Source organism: Cololabis saira, chromosome 21 (genome assembly GCF_033807715.1).
Source record: "Cololabis saira isolate AMF1-May2022 chromosome 21, fColSai1.1, whole genome shotgun sequence".
NCBI classification, from domain to species: Eukaryota; Metazoa; Chordata; class Actinopteri; order Beloniformes; family Belonidae; genus Cololabis; species Cololabis saira.
This window is the reverse complement of record NC_084607.1, coordinates 13,649,363-13,671,279: the sequence shown is the minus strand read 5'-3', so window position 1 is coordinate 13,671,279 and position 21,917 is coordinate 13,649,363. Positions and strand designations below refer to the sequence as shown.

General features: G+C 40.1%; 2 protein-coding genes across 2 annotated transcripts; one reads left to right on the top strand and one right to left on the bottom strand.

Moving 5' to 3' along the window:
• The first annotated feature begins 1,621 nt into the window (after positions 1–1,621).
• mrtfbb (myocardin related transcription factor Bb) lies at positions 1,622–18,136 on the top strand. The gene is made up of 14 exons (XM_061712610.1): positions 1,622–1,805; positions 4,589–4,654; positions 7,728–7,783; positions 7,884–7,959; positions 8,203–8,364; positions 10,465–10,655; positions 11,817–11,957; positions 12,833–13,080; positions 13,422–13,557; positions 14,383–15,285; positions 15,768–15,890; positions 16,096–16,191; positions 16,278–16,338; positions 16,796–18,136. Exons 1-14 carry the CDS (start codon positions 1,706–1,708, stop codon positions 17,263–17,265), a joined length of 2,829 nt encoding a protein of 942 aa, XP_061568594.1. The 5' UTR covers positions 1,622–1,705; the 3' UTR covers positions 17,266–18,136.
• Positions 18,137–18,504: 368 nt separating this feature from the next.
• On the bottom strand, positions 18,505–21,798 carry LOC133422108 (uncharacterized). Its single transcript, XM_061712010.1, has 6 exons — positions 21,686–21,798; positions 19,955–20,104; positions 19,709–19,840; positions 19,531–19,623; positions 19,111–19,258; positions 18,505–18,973 (listed from the first exon to the last, which is right to left on the bottom strand). Exons 2-6 carry the CDS (start codon positions 20,094–20,096, stop codon positions 18,865–18,867), a joined length of 624 nt encoding a protein of 207 aa, XP_061567994.1. The 5' UTR covers positions 20,097–20,104; positions 21,686–21,798; the 3' UTR covers positions 18,505–18,864.
• Positions 21,799–21,917: the final 119 nt, after the last annotated feature.

Below are 21,917 nucleotides of genomic sequence, written 5' to 3'. Positions count from 1 at the left end.
GTTCAGTCATCAAATACGGAATTCTTCAGGACAAAGAGTTTGTTGTAGTTTTCTTCAACACAATCCTGCACCATGAATCAAACTGTACTGAGAAGTTACAGCTGCTAACTCATGCTATTCCTAATGAATGAATGAATGAATGAATGAATGAATGAATGAATGAATGAATGAATGAATGAATAAATACGCCTAGTCAATTGAAAACACATTAGAGTCTGATAATTATCGGACAAAAGGTATTTAAATATAAGTTATCAGTCAAAGGTGAACATGCTGTAGTGCTTTAATGAATCTGGATTAACATTTTAAATTATTTAATTTAAATTATTATTATTATTGCCAACAGACTTGCAAAATCTGAGTTACAGTATGTGACGTGCTGGAAAATGTTATGACCACATTCCCAGTTCCCTCCTACAACGTTCATATTTTCATCGACATATTCATGATTATTCCGTCCCAGCGGAAAGCTGTCATAACATGTTGTGCCTGCTCCAACCCACTCGCTTTTATCAGCTCCATGCTTTCTTGATCCTAAAAGCGAGCGTCATTATTTCCAAACAGAGCAGTCTACAAGTCCCAAGCACATATTGTCCTGTTCAGGCACGTCACTGAAGCAGCGGGAGGACTACAGAAGTGTGTGTCTGCACCTTCACCTGGGCATCAGATCCTCGGTGGGATCACTCGCTTCCCTCCACTGAGATCAAGACCAGCCCGTCTTGATCCCCGAGATAAAGGAAACTTACCACAATTAGTGCATTTCTCTTTTATCTCATTTCCTTTTAGTGTGTTTGTAGTCACAGATGGAATCTAAGGATCACTGTAGGACAAAACTAAGCTTCTTTTTTTTTTTTCCTGACAAGCCGCTGCTTCTTTTCATTCTTTTTTTATCCCCTCTGAGTTTCTCAGTTTTCTCATCACACTTTTAAATAAAGTGTGACATTCAAGTATGATTTTATTCACCACAAAATCCAAAGTCAAACTGATGTTGGTATTAAACAGAGGCGTTACAATCGAAAACAACAATGAAAACAATCATCATACATGTAAAAAAAAAAACTAAAGATGTTATTAATGGTTTGAAAATTCCTGAAGATAAGCTTCATTTTCCCCAAGGACCCCGTGTGAGTGGACTTGTCATGGTTATTTACTGCAACAAAAATGTTGACACTTGTACTGTTTCTTATATAAATGTGCGTAAGCAACAATTTCCAACAGCTTGTTTGGATCACCAGTCTATTGGTAACCGGTGATGGATTTCGCCCCCCTCTGAGTGAGTTTCCTCACAGCATGAAATGCTGCCTATTATTGTATTCTGGAAATATTTAAAAGCTCCACGTGGTTGTGTGCTGCAGTCCTCAGCCAGTAGAGCGATATGACCCAGAGAGGGTTAATTTGAGCAGCTCTGTGTTCCCTCCTCCTGACGTTGACTGTGCACTCATACAATACATGCGCACGCGCGCACACACACACACACACACACACACACACACACACACACACATACACACACACACACACACACACACACACACACACACACACACACACACACACACACACACACACACACACACAAACCTGCCCCGCTGAGGCCAGCAGAGAGAGAGAGCAGCAGAGAGAGCGAACAGGCTGCCGTTTGCTCAGAGTTGGGCTTTTTCTCCCTCTCCATGACTCCTTCGATCTCCACTGGCCTCATCGCTCCATGGGACTCCAGACCTGGCCACCAAGCAAACCGCCACTGTCCTCTATGGCCTGCCTTGACGTGGAGACCCCCTCCATCTGCAGGGGTAAATTCAAATCAGGTGCTTTATCTTTCTATAACTTACCAATTTGTTCTTGGTTGTATAGTTCTATCGGTATAACTTCAACTGATGTGTCTTACACACCATAATCTAAGAAGGAGGGAGGCTGTTGTAACACAGATGCATCTTCACGACACGCATCATTCTTAAGTTTTAACCGTGGGAATTAAGAAAGAAAAACTGGTCTGATTACATTTCCCATGTTTATATTGTCACTCTTTTGAATACTATCGTGGTGTTTCCGTCACATGATGCAAGCATGACTTAATTCCTGTAATGTATGTGCACACTGTGTTTTTTCTTCCCTGACGTATGGTAGTCAGATATGCTGCAGATCAAGATTGTAAGCATTATTTTCATATTTTAATCATCCTAGTTTGCATTCAACAGCAGCAAATTATTTAGCTTAAACTAGGCCTTGAGTAATAAAACCCAACAGAGCCGCGTTGTGACTGGTGTTTCAGCTCTATACTAGGTTTTGTCAAACATACAACGCCTGTGAGGCACAAATTTGTTTATCAAGCTTTTGTGGTCATTTTTATAACACCTGTCATTGATAAGTAGTGCTCGTGACAATGTCCAACATCGAGTTATGTTGAGCTTAAAATGTAACCGTGTGAAATATTGGACATAAGAAAGAGGTCAGAACAGGAATAAATATGCCGACTCGAACTGTACATGAAACATTTAGGTTTTATGTCATGAAATAAATATTCAAAATATGTCTAAGTGTGATATTGTAATGCGGAGTTGGAAGACACACCCACTTCATTGGGTAACAAATATGTTTCTCATCACTTTGAATGTGGCTCTATTTTAGGACACATTATACTCAGTAATCAGTCACTTCAAAATATGTTTCTATTCAAATAAAGTTAAAATGTACAGTTTATTAAACAACTGAATTCTCCATCTTCCCTTTATTTGTTAATATTTATTCAGTTTAACTTATCTTATTAAAAATCCGTGTTTAGAAACAGTTAGATGCCATATATAAGCTGTTAACATGTCCTTAACTGCGTAAACTAATGTCTTTTTGTTGTTTTTAACAATACAACAATTGTTTAAAAGTTAGACTGAATCCAGGTGGACTTGTCGTATCATAACAGATTTTTGAAGTATTATCACTTTATCCAAGCTTTACTCTAACTTTGGTTATAACTGCTTGAATCTTTGCTTAAAATGTTTAGTTTTTGATATTAAGAACAAAAAAGTGAGCTCAATCCACTATTGTTCTGTACCTAAACTGAATGCAGCTTTCTATGGCCAACTCCGCCACGCGATATGGACTGTTTCATTTAAAGAAAGAAAAAAAAAGAGAAGAAAATCAAATCAAATAAAAAGGACTGATGGGAGACCTCCAGGGATGATTTGCTGAGAACAACATGGGTCTGAGATTAGAGATTACATCAGCAGACAAGGATTCCTGCAGAGCCCCCTCTCTGTGTTTCTCCATAACCTCTGTTTACACTTTGCTGGTGAGCAGGAGTACAGAGCCTGTTCGCATCACAGAAAGGTTAGCCAGGGTTCAGAGTGAATACAGGATGACATAAAGTGGTGAGGAGGACCCCGGGCATGAGCTGTACCCCAATAGGGATGCTCAAATTAAAAAAGCAGCCTTTTCCCCGTGGAGCTGGAAGGCAGCTTTTGATGTTATTGATTTGTAGTAGCATGCACTAATAAACTTTCTTGCTTGTGGCATTCTTTCAAAGTCACAGTGGATATAAGTATTGAAACAAACCAACAGAACTTTTGATATGATCAGTCTCAGGCTGACCAGAACCCCCCGTGGTCTGGGTTCCAAATAGGAAACACACCAGGCACACAATGTTCTCTGCTTTGGAGATGATGAGCTGCTGTGAGAGTTGACTCGGCCTTCCACCCTTTTGCCTCAGCTCTTGTCACTCTGCATTCTCTTGCCCACCACTCGAAGCCCGTGAACATCCCCTCGGCTCTCTCCATGCGACTGGAGATCCCACCCCTTTAACTACCCCCAAAATTTCATGGTTCCCAGGCCTCGTTCTCACAGCTGCCCAGTTTATTTTTGCTCGAGTGAGTCACAGAGGCCTGTTCAGACGCAGCGTCTTTCCCAGGAGACTCGAGCGGGTCTGCATTTGTGTGTTTAAGTGGGAGCTGTTTCCCCCCGAGCCACTCAGTGCATCCAGCTAAACTAGGCTCATGGGTTACATGCAGGGCCTCTTGTACTTCACACTGCCACCTCTTTGTAACCATCCCACACTGTCCCTCTCCCCATTTTTTTTTTTTGCGATTCTACAGAAATAATATGTCCACGCTTCCTTGTTTATGAATGTTTAAACTAGGATCTTACTACAGTTTACATGTTGGTGAGAATAACACAAAGTTCCTTCCAAGCGTCGTATGTGAAACTCAAATGTAAGTCTGAACAACTTCCTCTGGAAATTGGTCCAATTTTACAAGTTTGCATTCTGCTTTGTAGTTGTATTTCTTGTTTCGGAGATATTCCCTCTGATTAGGAAGGCTCTCGGTCAGTCCTGCTGCTCAGGGCCAACTGTGGTACCTTCAACAACGCCATAGCTGAAACCGTGCAGGAAGTGAACATAACTGCTTGTGGTGGCAAGCAGAGTTTGTGGTTAAACCTTCGGGGTAGCGTATTGATTGAGAAATAATGATTATTTTGCTTTCAGCTGAAGTCCTGCAGGTTTCAGAGCCTAAAACCAGAGATGGTTGTGACATGACTCAGCAGAGCCGGTTCTGAACGGTGAATGTTCAACACTGATTTCTGTGTTTCTGCTCTCTCTCAGTCCTCCAGCTCTGTCTGCAGCAGAGGAGGACTCGGGAGCAGCTCGTGGAGCAAGGTATCATGCCACGTGAGTATTGCTGTCACAAGTGCAATACTTATCCATTTCTCATAATAATTTTTCCTAATTGGATGGCAATGTGGAAATGATATCAATATAAGGAAGAAAAGAACATGCCAAGAATCCAGAGAGCCTTCATTATTTACATTCTTATTCCTCCCAGGAGAGCAGAAAAACACAAAAGGAGATTTTACTCCTGCTAATATCTCATTCAACAACATGAACTTCTCCTGTGCATTTTTAGCATATTTTTAATGGCAAAACAAAGGCAGAACCAGTTGTCTTGGAAAAACCCATCACACCACATTGTTGAGACTGCAGCCTTGTATCTGTATTTATAGAAACTTTAATTTGATTTCAGATGAATAGTGTTATTTTATGGATGAGTTAAAAATGCTTTTTCATCCAATACATTTATTTTAACATGTATAGGTCATAATAACTTGTCACAGTTAATTGTTATTATACAGTATAAATATTTGATCAATATGCTGCACTTTTACAGGTTAAACTATACTGTTAGGCAGTTTAAAATGTGCTTTGATTTTCCAGTACACGTTCTCAGCAGTTGATAAAAATATTTTATTCAATACTTGTCCAAAAACAAACAGCCAGCAGGTATCACTAGTGACTTTACCAACTATCTGCTAAAAACAGACAGTTAAAGGGTAAATAGAGAAGAAACATTCCTCCAATTACATTGAGTTATTTGCACATCAAACTGCTTTACTTACAAAATTAAATTAATTTAATTTTTTTAGACAGCATGCATTCAGATACTTCATGTGATTTTCACATTAAATTCATTTCATTTAATGATATAAATCCTTTTTTTATTCTGCATTTCAATCCTGTAACATATTCCAATATAAATATGGTCAACCAAGTATTTATGAGCTACGAATGAGATGAAAGGAAAAATATATTATTTTAAGTCTTCAGAGACAAAAGATCTCAACTTGAAAATGTTTAAAAAACATGTTCCTCAAAATAGACCAGAGAGGATTTGTATAATTCGTCTAAGGTGCATAAAATTATTGAACAAAAAAAAAAAAAATCTGGGGAAATTTCAGCCAGTAAAGAGGAGGGTTGCAATCCTGCGAGTGTAACCTGGACATCTGTGATCGCTGGTCCCTCAGGAGGCATCATTAATAGCTGGTATAAACACATGGATATGGGTTTACTTTGGGAAACATTTGTCAAGCAGCACAACGCCGAGCTCAGTCCATAAACGCCACTTAAAAAAGTCCCTGCATAAAAACATTACACAGTGGAAACATCTATTGTTCATAGTTTGTAAAGAAATTGTCACCATGTTCTCAGGACAGAAAAAAAACATTCAGGCGATTACTGGCAACCAGTCTAAAAGCTGGGTCTGTGGTGGCATGGATATTTTATTTTATTTTATTTTATGTGATGCCAGCATTAATAAAGAAACGTATGTGAAGATTTTAAGATAACATATGGTCCCTTCAGCACTAAATCTTTTCCATGCAATTTGTAACAAGGTAATGCAAAACCACACAGGACTAAGTGTTAAAGTGTTGTGAGGAGAGATGGCAACTTTTTCTTTTTTGATACAGATAGTTGCATCATTGTGTTCTCTGGTGCTGAACTTGAAAATACAGACTTTTCTTCAGCACCATTCTCTGATGTGACAAAAGTCGTCTAGACTCAATCCCTCCAGTCCGTTTCTGTGGGTGAACATTTTGTCCAAGAGTACAGCTAATAAAGGATAAGCTGAAACTGTGACAAATGCCTGCTGATATCTGGAAAGCTAGTGAGAAAAGAAGACATACCTCTTCCTCTTTTAGTTCTCTGTCCCCAGAAGCCCACTGTAAGCATGTTTTCTGCTCCTGTGGCTCCACATGGCCACATGAGTCAGAGACTGGGCCTTCGGTGGAGGTCATCTACCCCCCCTTACCCGTGGAACAGCCAAGCGTAGCCTCCACAAATATTTTCCGGGATGTTCTGTACAGTACTCTGCCGCTCTTATATACAACATGAAAGCTATGTAGTTAAGTTAATGTATTAAGCGGGTATAGAAAATGGATGGATGTTTTGCTGCGATCCTCTGACACACTCCTTAGCGCAGTCAGGGGTCGGCGTACCGTTAAACCAAACATTCATTTATCAGTGGTGACTCGCGGGTGAGCCAGAGCTCGCCTGAGGCGGGATGAGCAGGATGAGCAGGATGAGCTTACTCTGAGTGATCAAAGAGTAACTCACTGCATGGGTCAATCTCCGTTTGACTCAGCTGAGCTGATGCTTCCTGTTTGACTATCTTGAGTCCCTGATTATTGAAGCAATTTTCATGGAGATAATGTGAGTCTGAATGTAAATTACTGATTTTAATTGCAGAGGTGTCAAGTAACGAAGTACAAATACTTTGTTACCTTACTTAAGTAGAAATTTTGGTTATCTATACTTCACTGGAGTAATTATTTTTCAGACGACTTTTTACTTTTACTCCTTACATTTTCACGCAATTATCTGTACTTTTTACTCCTTACATTTTAAAAACAGCCTTGTTACTCTATTTCATTTCGGCCTTTAAAAAAAAACTATCCAGTTAAATTGCTCCATCCGGATAGAGTGAATTTGGTTGTGGTTGTTTCAGATGTTCTTGTCCAGTTTTGTTCTTACATCCGTTCCCTCAGATTCCTGCAACTAAACTTGGATGTACATTCCAATAAAGGTTAGGATAAATGATAACATGCCTCTGAAGTTTGACTTTTTGCACCATTACAATACTTATAGGCAACTAGTCATCATATCTCCTGCTCTCTGAAACACATGTTAATGCTCAATAGTACACATATATGGTTCTTTAATATATTTGCATTATACTAAGATGCATTCATTTTCAATGGCTTTTGTCCTTTATGGCTTTTTTCCCCCTTACATTACTTTTACTTGTATACTTTAAGTAGTTTTGAAACCAGTACTTTTATACTTTTACTTGAGTAAAAAACTTCTACAGGAGTATTTTTAAACTCTAGTATCTATACTTCTACCTGAGTAATGAATGTGAATACTTTTGACACCTCTGTTTAATTGCAATGCAATTGCTTTTTTGCAGCCCTGAAATCACCTTCTGCCTTTCATGAGCAGATTCGGAACCTGGAGAGAGCCAGGGTAAGACACCAAACTGTGTGACTCTAAATGTGTTAATCTATCACCAAGCACCCTCAGAATATTTAGCCTTTATTTTATTTTTTTTATCTATTTTGCAAAGACTGGGAACTTCTTAAAGCACAAACTCTGCAGCAGGCCACAGCGCTCTGAACTGGTCCGGATGCACATCCTGCGAGGTAATCCCTCTATGTTCTCAAAAGATCACAGCATGTTTTTAACCAAAATGATTAAGGTGCTTATTCATCTATCTGCACTTATTACCGTTTGTTTAACAAACTTATTACCACACACATCTCTGAGGTTGACAGACTGTTGAAAAAGTCTGGCCGAGCCCGGTTGTGAGTCACAGTGACAAACCAGCCGAGAGACTGACTGATGCCGGCCAGATCACCGGTGAACATCCGATTTGTCTTCATCAGAAACCCAGGTGGAGCCTTCCCTTCAGGCCACACAGATGAAGCTGAAGAGGGCCAGACTGGCCGATGATCTCAAGGAGAAACTCGCACAGCGGCCCGGGCCCATGGAGCTGGTTGAAAAGAAAATCTTGGCTGTTGACTCTAATGTTGAGGAGCTCGTGAAGGGTAAGACATTAATCAAGCTTACTCGTTAGTTCCACACTTACAGTGTTGATCCAAAAGCAGCTGCATTTGATTTCATGAACAGATTAACATTAGAGCACATACGAGGGCCCGTTGATATCATCATTTTAAGCCGGGCCAGACAAGCAGGACCAGAAAACAAAGATGCAATAGTAAACCAACTGGAAATGTAGCTGCACCTAGAAATTAAATCAAAAGAAGTAATGAACAGAATCAAAGCTTAATTCAGTCCAACACCCATCAGCAGTTTGAACTAGAGCTGGGTCAAATACCCTCCCGCAGGACACCACTAGAGGCACAATTTTAAGCCTTCTTCAAGTCAACAAAGCACATCAAGACTAGTTACATCTCCTGCAGGTCTTCCAGTATCCTTGTGTGAATAAAGGGTTGCTCCAGTAGTCCATGATAAGGTGATAAGCCTTGTTTTTCCTCCTAAATCCAAGCGTCATCGACTAGCTCAGGGGTCGGCAACCCTCATGCGGCTCTTTAGCGCCGCCCTAGTGGCTCCCTGGAGCTTTTTCAAAAATGTTTGACCTTTTTTTTTCCTTTTTTTCTTCTTTTTTTCTCCTTTTTTTCTTTTTTTTCTCTTTTTTTCTTCTTTTTTTCTTTCTTTCCTTTTTTTCTTCCTTTTTCCTTTCCTTTTTAATCTCGAAGTTTCAACTTTTTTCTCAAAATTTTGACTTTTTTCTCGACATTTCGACTTTTTTCTCGACATTTCGACTTTTTTCTCAACGTTTCGAGTTTTTCACAAAATTTTGACTATTTCCTCAACATTTAAACTTTTTTCTCGACATTTCGAACTTTTTCTCGAAATCTTGACTTTTTCTCGACATTTTCGACTTTTTTCTCAACATTTCGACTTTTTTCTCAAGATTGTACTTCAACATTTATTTTGACATTTCAACTTTTTTCTCGAAATTTCAACATTTTTCTCAACATTTTGACTTTTTTCTCGAAGTGCATAATGAAAAAAAAACATCTTCCCCCAGTTATAACTAATATAGAAACATGCAGCAGATGTCTTCATTCTAAGGCTTATACAAGACATATTTGTTTTTTGTGTTTTTGGTCCAATATGGCTCTTTAAACATTTTGGGTTGCTGACCCCTGGACTAGCTGGACTGCTCTCATCAGCACCTTGCCAGACACTTTCCCAGTGTGCCTGCAGCAGACACCATTCCCAGTGCATCCATCCAGTACCGTAAGGAACGCAGGGTGAACCTCATCCCCCCCCCGGGTCCTGCCACTGCAGGGCTGTTGAACTACTTTAGCAACCTCAGCGAGTTCCCTCTGATCTCCTTGGCCTCTGTGTCCATTACAGACGCTGTATTAGTTGGTGTGAGAAGATTATATGTATAAAACCTCCACTGTCAGACTATATCATCCTGAGCAGTGTTTCACTCGGTCTGCCTCAGGGGTCCTGCGAGCTAACCGAGAACTCTGTCTTCGTCTTCATGACTCACTTCACCTCAGGTTTCAACCGCTGGGTTTGAAGGGTGCCACCGTTACTGGTACCGACCACATTACAACAACGATTACATAATATGATTGCAAAACCCCTATCATCTGATCTGCAGCCTCGCCCTCTCCTTCATCACCCAGTTCACATCCACAAGATGGAGCGCTTAGTGAACATGCATCTTATATCAGCTTATCACCTACTTATTAGAAATGTCATCACGTGCATGGGTTTATCTCCAAGAACTATTATGATTCCATAAATCACAACAGGCCTACTGATGCATAACTTAAGTGTAGTTACTGACAAGTCAAGGTTTCTTTTTTTGTAATGATGTAAGCCGTGTACGCCACAAATCCCTAATAACTATCTCTCAGGCCACAGAGCCACACAGTCAGCAGTTTTGCCGTCATATTTTTTGTGCCGGTCTCTGCTGTAATGTGAGCGTGGCGAATTGGGAGAGAGGGTCAGCCGTTGCCGTTGCGATGGCGCGGTACAACTTGGCTAGTATGATCGCGCCCTTAATTGTCGTCCGACTTCACGCTTTCCGTTGCTTCATTTCTCCTCTTTTAACAGTCCTAGAAATTCCTAATGTTTTCTTCAACCCGTTACTCGTCCCGCAGGTGGTAAGGCAGACGGCTCCCAGACACCACCTGTCTCAGATGTTTACAACTTTGATGAGAACAGCAGTGACGTGTTGTCACCACAGCAGCCGAGCAGCCAACAGCCCAACGGCTCAACGCTGACCTCTCCACCAGAATCTGGAGGGAGTGAGGCCACGTGTACTTCCTCTACCTTAAACACCTCCACACAGGTAAAAACATACTTTGAGCCCATGATTAGACAGTAAATCACTGTGAAAACATGACCTTTTACCATCAGAAGTCAAACTAACCTTCATGCAGAGATGGGTAGAGTAGCCAAAAATTGTACTCAAGTAAAAGTACTGTTACTTCAGAATAATATGACTCAAGTAGAAGTAAAAAGTAGTCATCCAAATAATTACTTGAGTAAAAGTAAAAAATTACTTGGTGAAAAAACTACTCAAGTACTGAGTAACTGTTGAGTAACGTCTGATTTGTTTTTTTAACACAACCATTCAAACAGACAAAAGTACAAAATAATCATCTTCAGGCAAATTAAATCAATGAAATAATAAAATAAATTAAAATTAATAAAAGAAATGCCTAAATTAAAATAATCTTAAAGTAAATTCAAGTACTTTAATAAATAATAAAATAAATACAATAATAAAAGAATAAAAAAATAAATTAAGCACAAGTAGCACAAAATTTCAAGCCTTTGTACTTTTCTTTTTTAACCAGGCAGAACTAGAACAAGCCCATGAACTCATATAAACTCTGTGTGTGTTTGAGTCTGTGTATATGTGACAAAACATGCAAAAACAAAGTTTTTTCCCAAAGAATCACCCAGTAATGTCATGAGATTGACGCGTATGCGGATAAAAGGGATAAAAGAAAAGTAACAGCTCAACGTGGCCTAAAGTAGTGGAGTAAGAGTAACAGTTTCTCCTTCACAAATCTACTCAAGTAAAAGTAAAAAGTATAGTGATTCAAAACTACTCCTAAAAGTACAAAATTTCCCAAAACTTACTCAAGTAAATGTAACGGAGTAAATGTAACTCGTTACTACCCACCTCTGCCTTCATGACAGCACACAACTGGGCAACATTAAAACTTGAATGTTGCGAAGGCTCAAGCTATTCCTTCTTATTTAGATTTCAGTTTTGCACAAGAGAAGAAAAATATCTTATAATCTATTTAAGCTTCATTTAAAGATGACAACAGCATACAAACATTTTTAATGTGATGAGTGTTTATCAAGCTGTGTGGGATTATGTTATTTTAGCCGAGATGCTGTTCTTTCATGGGATGATAGTTAACAGACGGAGCAGCTTTACTGTACTGACCGCGTGGATCATGCGATTTCTGATCCCTCTCTTTGCTTTTCTTAGCACTCTTCAACACTCAGCTCACAGTCGACATCAGATGCCGTCCATCCCGCCTGCACCACAGAGCAACAGAGCAATCAGCAAACACGTCAGCCCAACACCCCCGCTGCCCCCAGCAATTCATCAGGGCCGGTTCTTGTGAAGGTGAGCTTTTCAACTGCATCAAGTGCTTTAAAAGTTCCTAAGTCAACAGCGTCTTTGTTAAAAGTTTGTTCATTTAGTTGACAAACAACTATTATGACATTGTCCTCAGATGCTGAGCTTTTCTCTGATTAATCGCTTGTGTGTTTTGCGTCTTTGCTTATTTTCCTTTGGAAATATTATGTGAGATACGGTGTCAGAGTCTGTGTTTTGTCATGATGAAAGTCACATTAGTTTAGGGGTGAATGAAAAGTCATTGTTCAGCCAAGTCAAACACGGGTCAAAAAGCAACGCAGTTTAAAGTCATTTTACACTTCGAGGGACTTTAAATCGGTGCCAGCTCCAGCTTGTCTTTCACGAGGGTCAGGTATCAAGTTGACCTTCCTCGTTCAGGCTGAGCAATGGGAGTGAAGTAACAGCACATGCATTTATCATAATCCTGTCATGCTCTCTGCAAAAAAAATGAACTCTTTTGGAATATGATAGGGGAATGAATTTTGACAAACTGAAGCCTGCATGCCTGTTTGACTCAGCCTGTGTTTTTGGTTTCAAAGCTAAAGTAAAACCTGTTGCGTCCATGCCAAGCCATTTTTGCGTACACTACATCCTGTAATTGCAGGTGGTAAAACAATAAGGGTCATATTTCCACCACCCGCTTCCTCATCCTGTCATTTTCACCGCGTGTCAGACCAAAGTTTTACCTTAAAGCTTCAAGCTATAAAAAGCCAGTATCAATTTTAAGTCTTTGCAATGTTGGTACTGGCAATGTAAACTGTAGTTCCCTCATAAACTGGACTGAGATCACTCACAGAGATTGAATATCCTCCAGATGGTCCTCTACAGCTTAACATGCTAATTTTCTATGTTGTGCTCCACAGCAAAGCTTGGCGAAGCTACCCGCTGACAAAAGCCGCAGCAAAAAGACCAAAGAGCCCAAACCGCGGGTGAAAAAGCTAAAGTACCATCAGTACATTCCCCCAGACCAGAAGCAAGAGCTCAGTGAAATACCGATGGAGGCTTCGTACGCCCGTCTCCTGCAGCAGCAGCAGCAGTTCCTGCAGCTGCAGATCCTCAGCCAGCAACAGCAGCAGTTCAGCTACCCGGGTGTTCGACCAGCCGCGCACAAGTACGGACACAAGTCATCGGCACAAGCCGTCCCTCATCACAAACGTTTCTTTTTCTCATCCACATAGTTATGTCAACCCTAGTGGGAGAGCGCTAATTCTCTCTAGACATTACTGTCTATATACGGCTCAAATCCAAACAACATTTTGATTCATAGATTACAAAGTCGTCCGTCATAACCGCTTGACCACAGCTGCTTTGTGTCTCAGTTCCTTTGCATTTCCTGCCCTGAGCTTCCGACACAGGCGCAGCTAATTGTGAAAGATGCATGACTGATTCTCTCTCTTTCTCTCTCTCTCTTATTTCTACTCCCCTTTTCTCTGTCTCTTTTTGTGACAACAGATCAACAAGTGAGGCACAAACAAGCTGTTTGGCTGTTGTTCCAAGAGGAACCGCCCTGTCCGCCGCTGTGCAACTCCACCAAGCAAAGACGAGTCGAAAGCCGGATCAACTGCCAGCTAATCTGGATGAGATGAAGGTGACACATTGCAGCCTGCGTGTGTTCTCATTTCTATCAACCAGAGGTGTCAAAAGTATTCACATTCATTACTCAGGTAGAAGTATAGATACTAGAGTTTAAAAATACTCCTGTAGAAGTTGAAGTATCAACTCAAGTTTTTTACTCCAGTAAAAGTATAAAAGTACTGGTTTCAAAACTACTTAAAGTACAAAAGTAAAAGTAATTTAAGGGAAAAAAAAGCCATCAAGGACAAAAGCCATTGAAAATGAATGCATCTTAGTATAATGCAAATATATTAAAGAAGCATATATGTGTACTATTGAGCATTAACGTGTGTTCCAGGGAGCAGAAGATATGATGACTAGTTGCCTATAAGTATTGTAATGGTGCAAAAAGTCAAACTTCAGAGGCATGTTATCATTTATCCTAACCTTTATTGGAATGTACATCCAAGTTTAGTTGCAGGAATCTGAGGGAACGGATGTAAGAACAAAACTGGACAAGAACATCTGAGCCACAACCAAATTCACTCTTTCGGGTGGCGCAATTTAACTGGATAGTTTTGTTTAAAGGCCGAAATGAATGAGTAACGAGGCTGTTTTTAAAATGTAAGGAGTAAAAAGTACAGATAATTGCGTGAAAATGTAAGGAGTAAAAGTAAAAAGTCGTCTGAAAAATAATTACTCCAGTGAAGTATAGATAACCAAAATTTCTACTTAAGTAAGGTAACGAAGTATTTGTACTTTGTTACTTGACACCTCTGCTATCAACCACATGAATGCTGCAGAGCTGAGCAGGTATTGAGAATTTTGAGGAGTGATATATAATCTCTTATCTTTCCAGGTTGCTGAGCTGAAAATGGAGCTAAAACTCAGATCTTTGCCTGTTTCTGGGACTAAGACAGACTTAATAGAGAGGCTAAAGTTGTTTCAGGAGAACTCTACCATCCACAGTGGTATTGCCATGGAAACAGCAGCCACCACGGCATCCTCACAGTCCGAAAACACAAAGTTAACCCCGCCGGTTTCTGTGATCGCTTCCAAAGTGTCCAGTCTGGGAATAGAAGACATTAATATGACAGATAATGCAGCGACATTGCTTTCAGATTCTCCAAATCATGCTTCTCCATACATGAGCCCCGCACAGGGAGCACAGCAGGAAGAATGTTCCACAGAGAAAACGTCCATCAAGAAGGACTCTGAGAAAGATAAGCGTCTGCACGAGAAGGAACGGCAGATTGAGGAGCTGATGAGGAAGCTGGAGCAGGAGCAGAGGCTGGTGGAAGAGCTGAAGATGCAACTGGAAGTGGAGAAAAGAAGTCAGCAGGCCGATTCTCCATCTCAACTCAGTCCCTCGGCCCCCACTCACGTTAAAGAGGAAAACAGAACCCCATCAACCTGCTCAATGTCCCGCAGGTCTCCTGGTCTGCCAGTGTTGGTCAAACAGGAGGAGTCTGCAGACCAAAACCACACAACTAGTACAAATCAATTAATCATCGGTCACCAGACCATCACACAGCCTGAAGCCCTGCCGTCCGCCCAGGCCGGCGCTCAGATCATCTTGCCTGCATCCCTTCCCACCTCAGCAGTCACTGTCGAATTCCCTGCCAAAAGCATTGAATTACACACTGCTGTGAGTAGTGCAGCCCCAGGACTTATCCAGACCTCTGGACAAGCGCCACAGAAAATAGAGGCATCAGCAGCATTACAGCAGCAACGCAGCGCTCAGACCCAGCAACTGACAAAGGTAAGTAAACATGCAGCTGCATGCCTGGACTTCCTCAGTCTCTCTCCTTATTAGTCATCATGATCAGCTGCAATTCACGGTAGTTTTGGATTCCTTGTTGTTCAATGTAAACCTGAAATCATAAATTTTCTTTTATGAGCAGTAAATACAAGGCAGGGCTCACCTCATAAATGTGATGCCATGTTTTCAATGGCCCCGTCTAATATATCACAGTTAACAGTTTGGATGTGTTTTCCGCTGTGAGTAATGCTTCTCCTTTGTGACCAAATTGCCCTCACCGCCTCACGCTGCTCGCCAGAATTAAACACAGCATTCCCGGGTTACACCGCATACCCCTGCAAGCTGTACCGTCATAGGTGAAAAGGGCCAGAAGCAGCTACTTACACTCTTGTTTGTTCATTTCCACGAGAGGAACTTCCACAGCTTTTACAGCTTTTCCATGCATGAACTGTAGAAAAAAAAATGGGGTCTAATTTTTGTTTTCATTCTCTCAGCAGACATGGAGTGCAGATACTAAGACGCAAACCTTATTCAACACATTCCCAGTAAGAGGATGTGCTGTGGCCCCCTGCACCCAAGCTGCCCAAACAGGACCTGGAGAAAAGGTAGAAAAAACTAAATCTTTGTTGTTTACCCTTATTCTGCAAAGAGCTCTGGAATTACCGTTTTGCAAATGTTTACTTACATATTTGCATAGCCTGAGGAACATTTTCATGATGGATGCATCCTGTTTTTATTTGGTTTAAGAGACTGTTGTCTTTTCCTGTTAAACACGCTCCCCGTTCCATTGAATCCCCTTTGATCTTGCAGCAGCCGAAATTCACAAACCACATGTCAAAGAGTAAAGACCCGCCTCCCTACGAGGATGCAGTGAAACAGACACGCAACATGTTAACAACTGTTCAGGTGAAAATTAGATTAGATTTTGAAATAATCTAATAATGTTGAGGTGATGTCACCAAAACATTTATCGTTGTAATATTTCTCTGCAGGGTCCCACTGCAGCCAGCCAGCACATGGATGACCTGTTTGATGTATTGATCGAGAGTGGAGGTGAGAAATATGGCTCCTTCCTTGATAACCATGTCTGCCTCACTCTGCTGCACCCCTCACTTTGTATTTCTTTGTATAATTTGTATAATCTTTTTGTATTTTTTTTGTATAATTGTCTTGTAAAATTGTAAATAAGTTATTTTTATTTTATTTTTTATTTTTATACAGAACTGTCCCTTTTCTTTTCTTTTCTTTTCTTTTCTTTCTCTACCTCAAACTGCTGCACCTTAAATGTTTATTCTGTTTATTCTGTATCATAGAAATTCCACATTTTTATTGTATATTTTACTACCAAAGAGCGAAATTACCGGACTCAAATTCCTTGTTGGACAATGTTCGAACCTGGCCAATAAAGCTGATTCTGATTCTGATTCTTTTGATTTTGGCTCTGCGAGCTAGGAAACTAAAACACTGATGACGTTTTTACTCACATTGTGCTTTGCATTTGTTTTTTCAGAGATCTCACCTTTCATCAGGCATGATTCTCCCAGCCTGGACAAGCCTCTCCCAGTGACAGCCAGCGTAACCACCCTTCCCATCAACACGGTTCTGTCCCGGCCTCCACCTCTGGTTCAGGTGGCCCAGCTGCCCACCGCGCCGCACGGCTCCTCGGCCGGCCTGGCGGCCCTGACCTCAGACATCCAAATGGAAACTTTTATGGACGCCTTGATAGTTACTGACATGGAGCCACAGAAACTGAAGCTGATGGAGGAGTTAAATTCACCCGAGGTCACCATGGAAGTGGACTTTATTGAAAACACACCATCCTGTGCACCGAACCTTCAGAACACTAGCATGGACAATATGGACTGGCTCGACCTTACTCTGGCCGTGCCACCAGAGGGAGTTAACCCTTTGGACGTACCGGTGGGTGTCTTCTCCTCTGACTTCCTGGACTCTCACGAACTGCACTTGAACTGGGACTGAGTGCTGTAAAGGTGAACTCTTATTTCATTCCAATTTCACTCGTGATGCAGGGAAAGATTGCTCTTCTTTTTACGAGGCAATCAGAGCTGTTTGGAATTTGGTGGCTTTGTTCTGCTTTTCTGTCCAAATAAATCCAGTCAGTAATTATCTGATCATGCAATGCCAGTTAGAAGATGGTGAATGGTTCTGTTTTACAGTAAATGCTCTGATTGTATAAGCAAAGAGATAAAATGGTACAGGTGCTTGCAGGCTGAGCTAAAAGGGGAAGTCGCTGTGAAGATTTTATTTTCAAATCATGCATCAGTCTGTTCGCACATTATTGATTTCTCTTTGTTCTTAGAGAACCTAGCATTGTTCTCAGCGGCGGCTGCAGAGAAGGCAGAAAAAAGTGCTCTTCCTTATTAGTCGTGAGAAAACACTGTATGCAGATGAGGGCTATTATGTTGTTTACTCTTCCACGTGTTCCTGATTTGTATGCAACTTCTGAGGAATTTGAATTTGAACCGTAAATGTGATCATTATAGAAAGGCCCAGAAGTATGAGGCTAAACAGCACTGACCAAACACGATGCAAACTGTGGAGAAGTGGAGCTGAGCTTCAGTTTTGACCTGCAGCCAAATCCTCTTGGACCAAACCCATCCTATATTTTAAAACGCTCTAAAAATGTTGTCACCAATTATGACTGTAAGCACCATGTGAAACATATTCCATATTTGTCAAAAATTAATGATGCATAAAAATCTTCTGTTTCACAATATTTCCCATAATTTACTGCTTTAAAAGCCGGCAGAGCAACTCTGAAGTTTGAAGAGCCCTGTTTTCCTGCACTGCTGTGCTTTGGTGACATCTGCTGGTTGCACGGGATTTGAACCAGTTATTTACTTTTCTGTAATTTTTTTTCTTTCATACATTTATGAGGAAAACAGCTTTAATGGAAAAAGAAAAGAATGTGATGCAGCACTGTAGGCCGTGTCTTGTATTTGCAAAAGTATGTTTACTTTCTATTTCTGGAATATCACTGACACATTTGACTGAATGTTGGAGAAATGTTGTAAAGAGGCCTGAAGTCATGGATGTCTTTTTTTTCTCTGTCATTTTAAAATGGGTTTACTGCTGGAATGAGAAAAGTTTTCTTTACTATTCTAGTCTAACTCAACACCAAAAACAACACATCGTTTGTGGGCTTTTTACGAACAGTTGCGTTTATGTTATGTTTCATATAAATCTAACAGTTTGTAAATATAGATATTATTTGGGATATCACAGCCAGCTTTTAAGCATCACCACAAACACTTTAAAGGTTGTACATTTTTTTTTTTTTATAAAAAGGAGGGTAAGTATATATACAGATATATCCTGAATATGTAAGTACACCACATCTTTGCTGACATGTGCTGGATTAAAACCAACATCATAGCATCCAAATGTAAATTGACCGACAATAATTCTTAGTCACTGATATTCAGTGTACTCTGCAACATAAAGGTTGGAGGAGACCAAATAAACTCTTCAAAAGAGTCTCTTTGCTCAATTATTTCATTAGCATTAACTAAATGTCCAATGTCTTGTCATTCTGAGCTTTCGCAAACTGCTTTTCTCTCAGAGCTTTTTGAGAGTTACGAGTGATGTACGACACTTGGGGCATCTGTGAGTGACGGACTTGAACCTATCGCTGCAGAAGGGGATGAAGCAACAACCAGCCACGCACCTGCAAAAGAGGAAGAAACCAAAATGACAACAGACCTGGAAAGGGGCCTGTACAAACTGAAACAGACACAACAAGGCCTGATTGTGTGTCTAGGCAAATATTTCAGCAGTCAACATGTGGGCAGGGAGAGTTCCTACCCGATCAACGCGGTTATGAAGCACGCCAGCCAGGTCACACTGCTAATAGAAGTAAAAGTCTCTGTCACGATGAACTGCAGGCATTCTGGGCACTGCGTCCTGCTTGGATGTGGAGGAAGGTCCTTCACATCCAGGATCACCGAGGGGGCTGCAGGGAGGAGACGTGCATGAGCAGAGTTGCAGTATACATTCTCAAAATATACCATTATTATTGTTCAGTCCTTTCTTGAAACAAATTCAAACTACATTTTAGTTTCTGAAATGTTTTATTTGAATACAAGGTGATGTCATATACAAATAAATAAAATATTTACATCCAGCCCACATAAGGCGCTATAAATGTGATTTTGTGAAAAGTTAATAATACCTGTATATCTTGTTTTATGAACAGAACTGTGATCATGAGAATTATAGGCTCACCGGGGAAGGTTGGTGGACTTTCAATGTAGAAAATACTTGAGGATTGACTGGAAACATCCGGCTGAACCTCCTGACTGGAAGAGACAGAAATATCTACAAAAGAATGACAAATATTAAAAGAGGAAGACAATATGATTGAATAATCATAAAAAAATAGACAAATTGTCATGTACAGTACCTTTCTGACTGTTTCTGTTTTTAGCATTTAAAGCACTGTCATAGTCTCTTTGCAGTTCAGCTGCCCTTTCATTGAGTTCTTGGAGAATGTTGTTGATGAGCTCAACCTCTTCTCGAGTGGCGGTTGCTTCCTCTAGAAGTAATAATGAAAGTGCAGAATGTACACAGAGGTCAGACAGTGAGGACAGCTCATTATAACTAATCACATTAATCTAGGTTTCGTTAGCAATCTCTTTTTTCGTGTCACCTGTTTGTCCAAACTCTGCACGACTCCTCAACTCTTGAAAAATGCACAGAATTTTCCTCCGATCCTCAAGTTGATGCCGTTTAAGAGACAGATTTTTCAACTCTAATGATATTTTGTTCAGCTCAGTGTTTGAAGACGTCATGACGGCAGCTGAAATGACAGAAAGAAGATAAGTGAAGTAAAGGCTTTGATCTTTTTTTTATATTCCTAATAGTGCACATGCTAATTTACTGTATCTTTATGCTTCCCGGGCATGTATAACCAGTACTGGAGTTGAGGGGAGATGAGGGGGGATGGCATCCCCCCTGAAATAAAAACGGTCAAAATCATCCCCCCTGTAAAACTGCCATCCCCCCTTTCCATCCATTATGTCATTTCATCAATGAATGTGGTTTTACTGCTATTTCAACATTTAGAGTCATCACCAGAAAAATAACACCAGAAAAATAACTTATTTGAGAATTTTCACCTGTTTCAAGTAAATTTTCACTTGAAATAAGTAGGAAAATCTACCAGTGGAACAAGATTTATCTTCTCATTACAAGCAAAAAAATCTTGTTCCATTGGCAGATTTTTCTACTTATTTCAAGTGAAAATCTACTTGAAACAGGTGAAAATTGTTGTTTTTTCCAGTGATGACTCGTTTTAAGTGTAATGAGATTGTTTTTACTAAAATGAGACATTTTAACTAGAAATAGGACAAATATTCTTATTTTGAGTTTTTGCAGTGATCAATTTTACTTATCCTGTGAAGGACAGAGGCATATTGATAAGGCTACTTAATAGCAGCAAATGAAATATAGAGGATGGTTATCTTTGAACTGTGTTATTGAAATGGTATCATCTAGTACACACACTCTGTGGTCTATGTCTATGTAAATATGGTGTATGTTCTTGTCCTTGAGAAGTCCCTGTCCTTTGTTGTTGTTGATTCTTGTTGTCTGTGGGCGCAGCATGGATTAAAGCCCAACCCGAATTTCCCACACGTGGGACAATAAAGTGTATCTTAATCTTAAAGTTCAGAAAACTGTTTTTTATTGTTGTGTTTTGATGTATTTGATGTAAGCCCAGTGGATATTTAAAGCTTACAGAAGGCTGCATTTAACTGCTGCTATGTCATTCCTGTAGTATTTCTGCAGGTGTTTTGGTCAGTGCTATTATTTGTAATATTTTATATTATTTGTAATCAGCACAAATGATCTGTCCCCCATATGATAAAATCCACCATCCCCCTTGATTTTTTTTTACAACTCGAGTACTGTGTATAACATGTATGCAAACACACCTTAAGTTTAACTTTAAACAAGTATTTACTATTTGGACTAATATTTACAGATTTATTGACACTGCATGGTCTTTTTATTGCTCCAGAAACCAAGTGGGCTCATGACATGTGACCTGAATGAGCAGCTAAAGTTTCTCATGTCTCATGATATAGTTACGAGACATTGAACACTAAAATGTCTTGAGCCTTGGGTTTCTACAAATGCCCTCTGTGGGACATGCTCAGACTGGAGTCCGTTTGTTATAGTCCTTAGAACTATATCTGTTTCTTGCTGTTGATTCTGTGAAAATTAAGCAGCAGCAACTTTTCAGGATTTAAAGACACCAGCAGACCAAAAAGCACCAAGTCCTGTCACGTTACCTGCTGTGTTGTCTCCTGCATGAGCAATAAAAACAAACGTCACGTTGGACAAACAGAAGAATGAAAGAGAAAAACTGTTCACTCACTTCAAGTTTGTTGTGTAGAAATAAGCATAAGATCCAACCGAACACCAGTTTTCTTCAAAAAACAAAACATAGAAAATCTATCCATGAATTTCTTTGGATTTCATCATGACTCACCTACTGAAGTACTAAATAATAAATAGCACTGTTGAGAATTTGTTACTGTAAAACCTTGGTGGAAAACTTCAGAATAAACCTGCATCAAAACTTAACGCTAAAGAGCATAATTTTTGCA

What these genes read in the sequence shown, in the direction of transcription:
- mrtfbb (XM_061712610.1), top strand. Translation starts at nt 1,706, where the DNA reads ATGGGACTCCAGACCTGGCCACCAAGCAAACCGCCACTGTCCTCTATG. An exon ending in TGTTGAGGAGCTCGTGAAGG is followed by an intron (nt 8,365 to 10,464) that starts GTAAGACATTAA and finishes CTCGTCCCGCAG; the next exon opens with GTGGTAAGGCAGACGGCTCC. An exon ending in ACATGTTAACAACTGTTCAG is followed by an intron (nt 16,192 to 16,277) that starts GTGAAAATTAGA and finishes ATTTCTCTGCAG; the next exon opens with GGTCCCACTGCAGCCAGCCA.
- LOC133422108 (XM_061712010.1), bottom strand. Translation starts at nt 20,096, where the DNA reads ATGACGTCTTCAAACACTGAGCTGAACAAAATATCATTAGAGTTGAAA. An exon ending in AAACAGAAACAGTCAGAAAG is followed by an intron (nt 19,624 to 19,708) that starts GTACTGTACATG and finishes ATTCTTTTGTAG; the next exon opens with ATATTTCTGTCTCTTCCAGT. An exon ending in AAGTCCACCAACCTTCCCCG is followed by an intron (nt 19,259 to 19,530) that starts GTGAGCCTATAA and finishes TCCTCCCTGCAG; the next exon opens with CCCCCTCGGTGATCCTGGAT.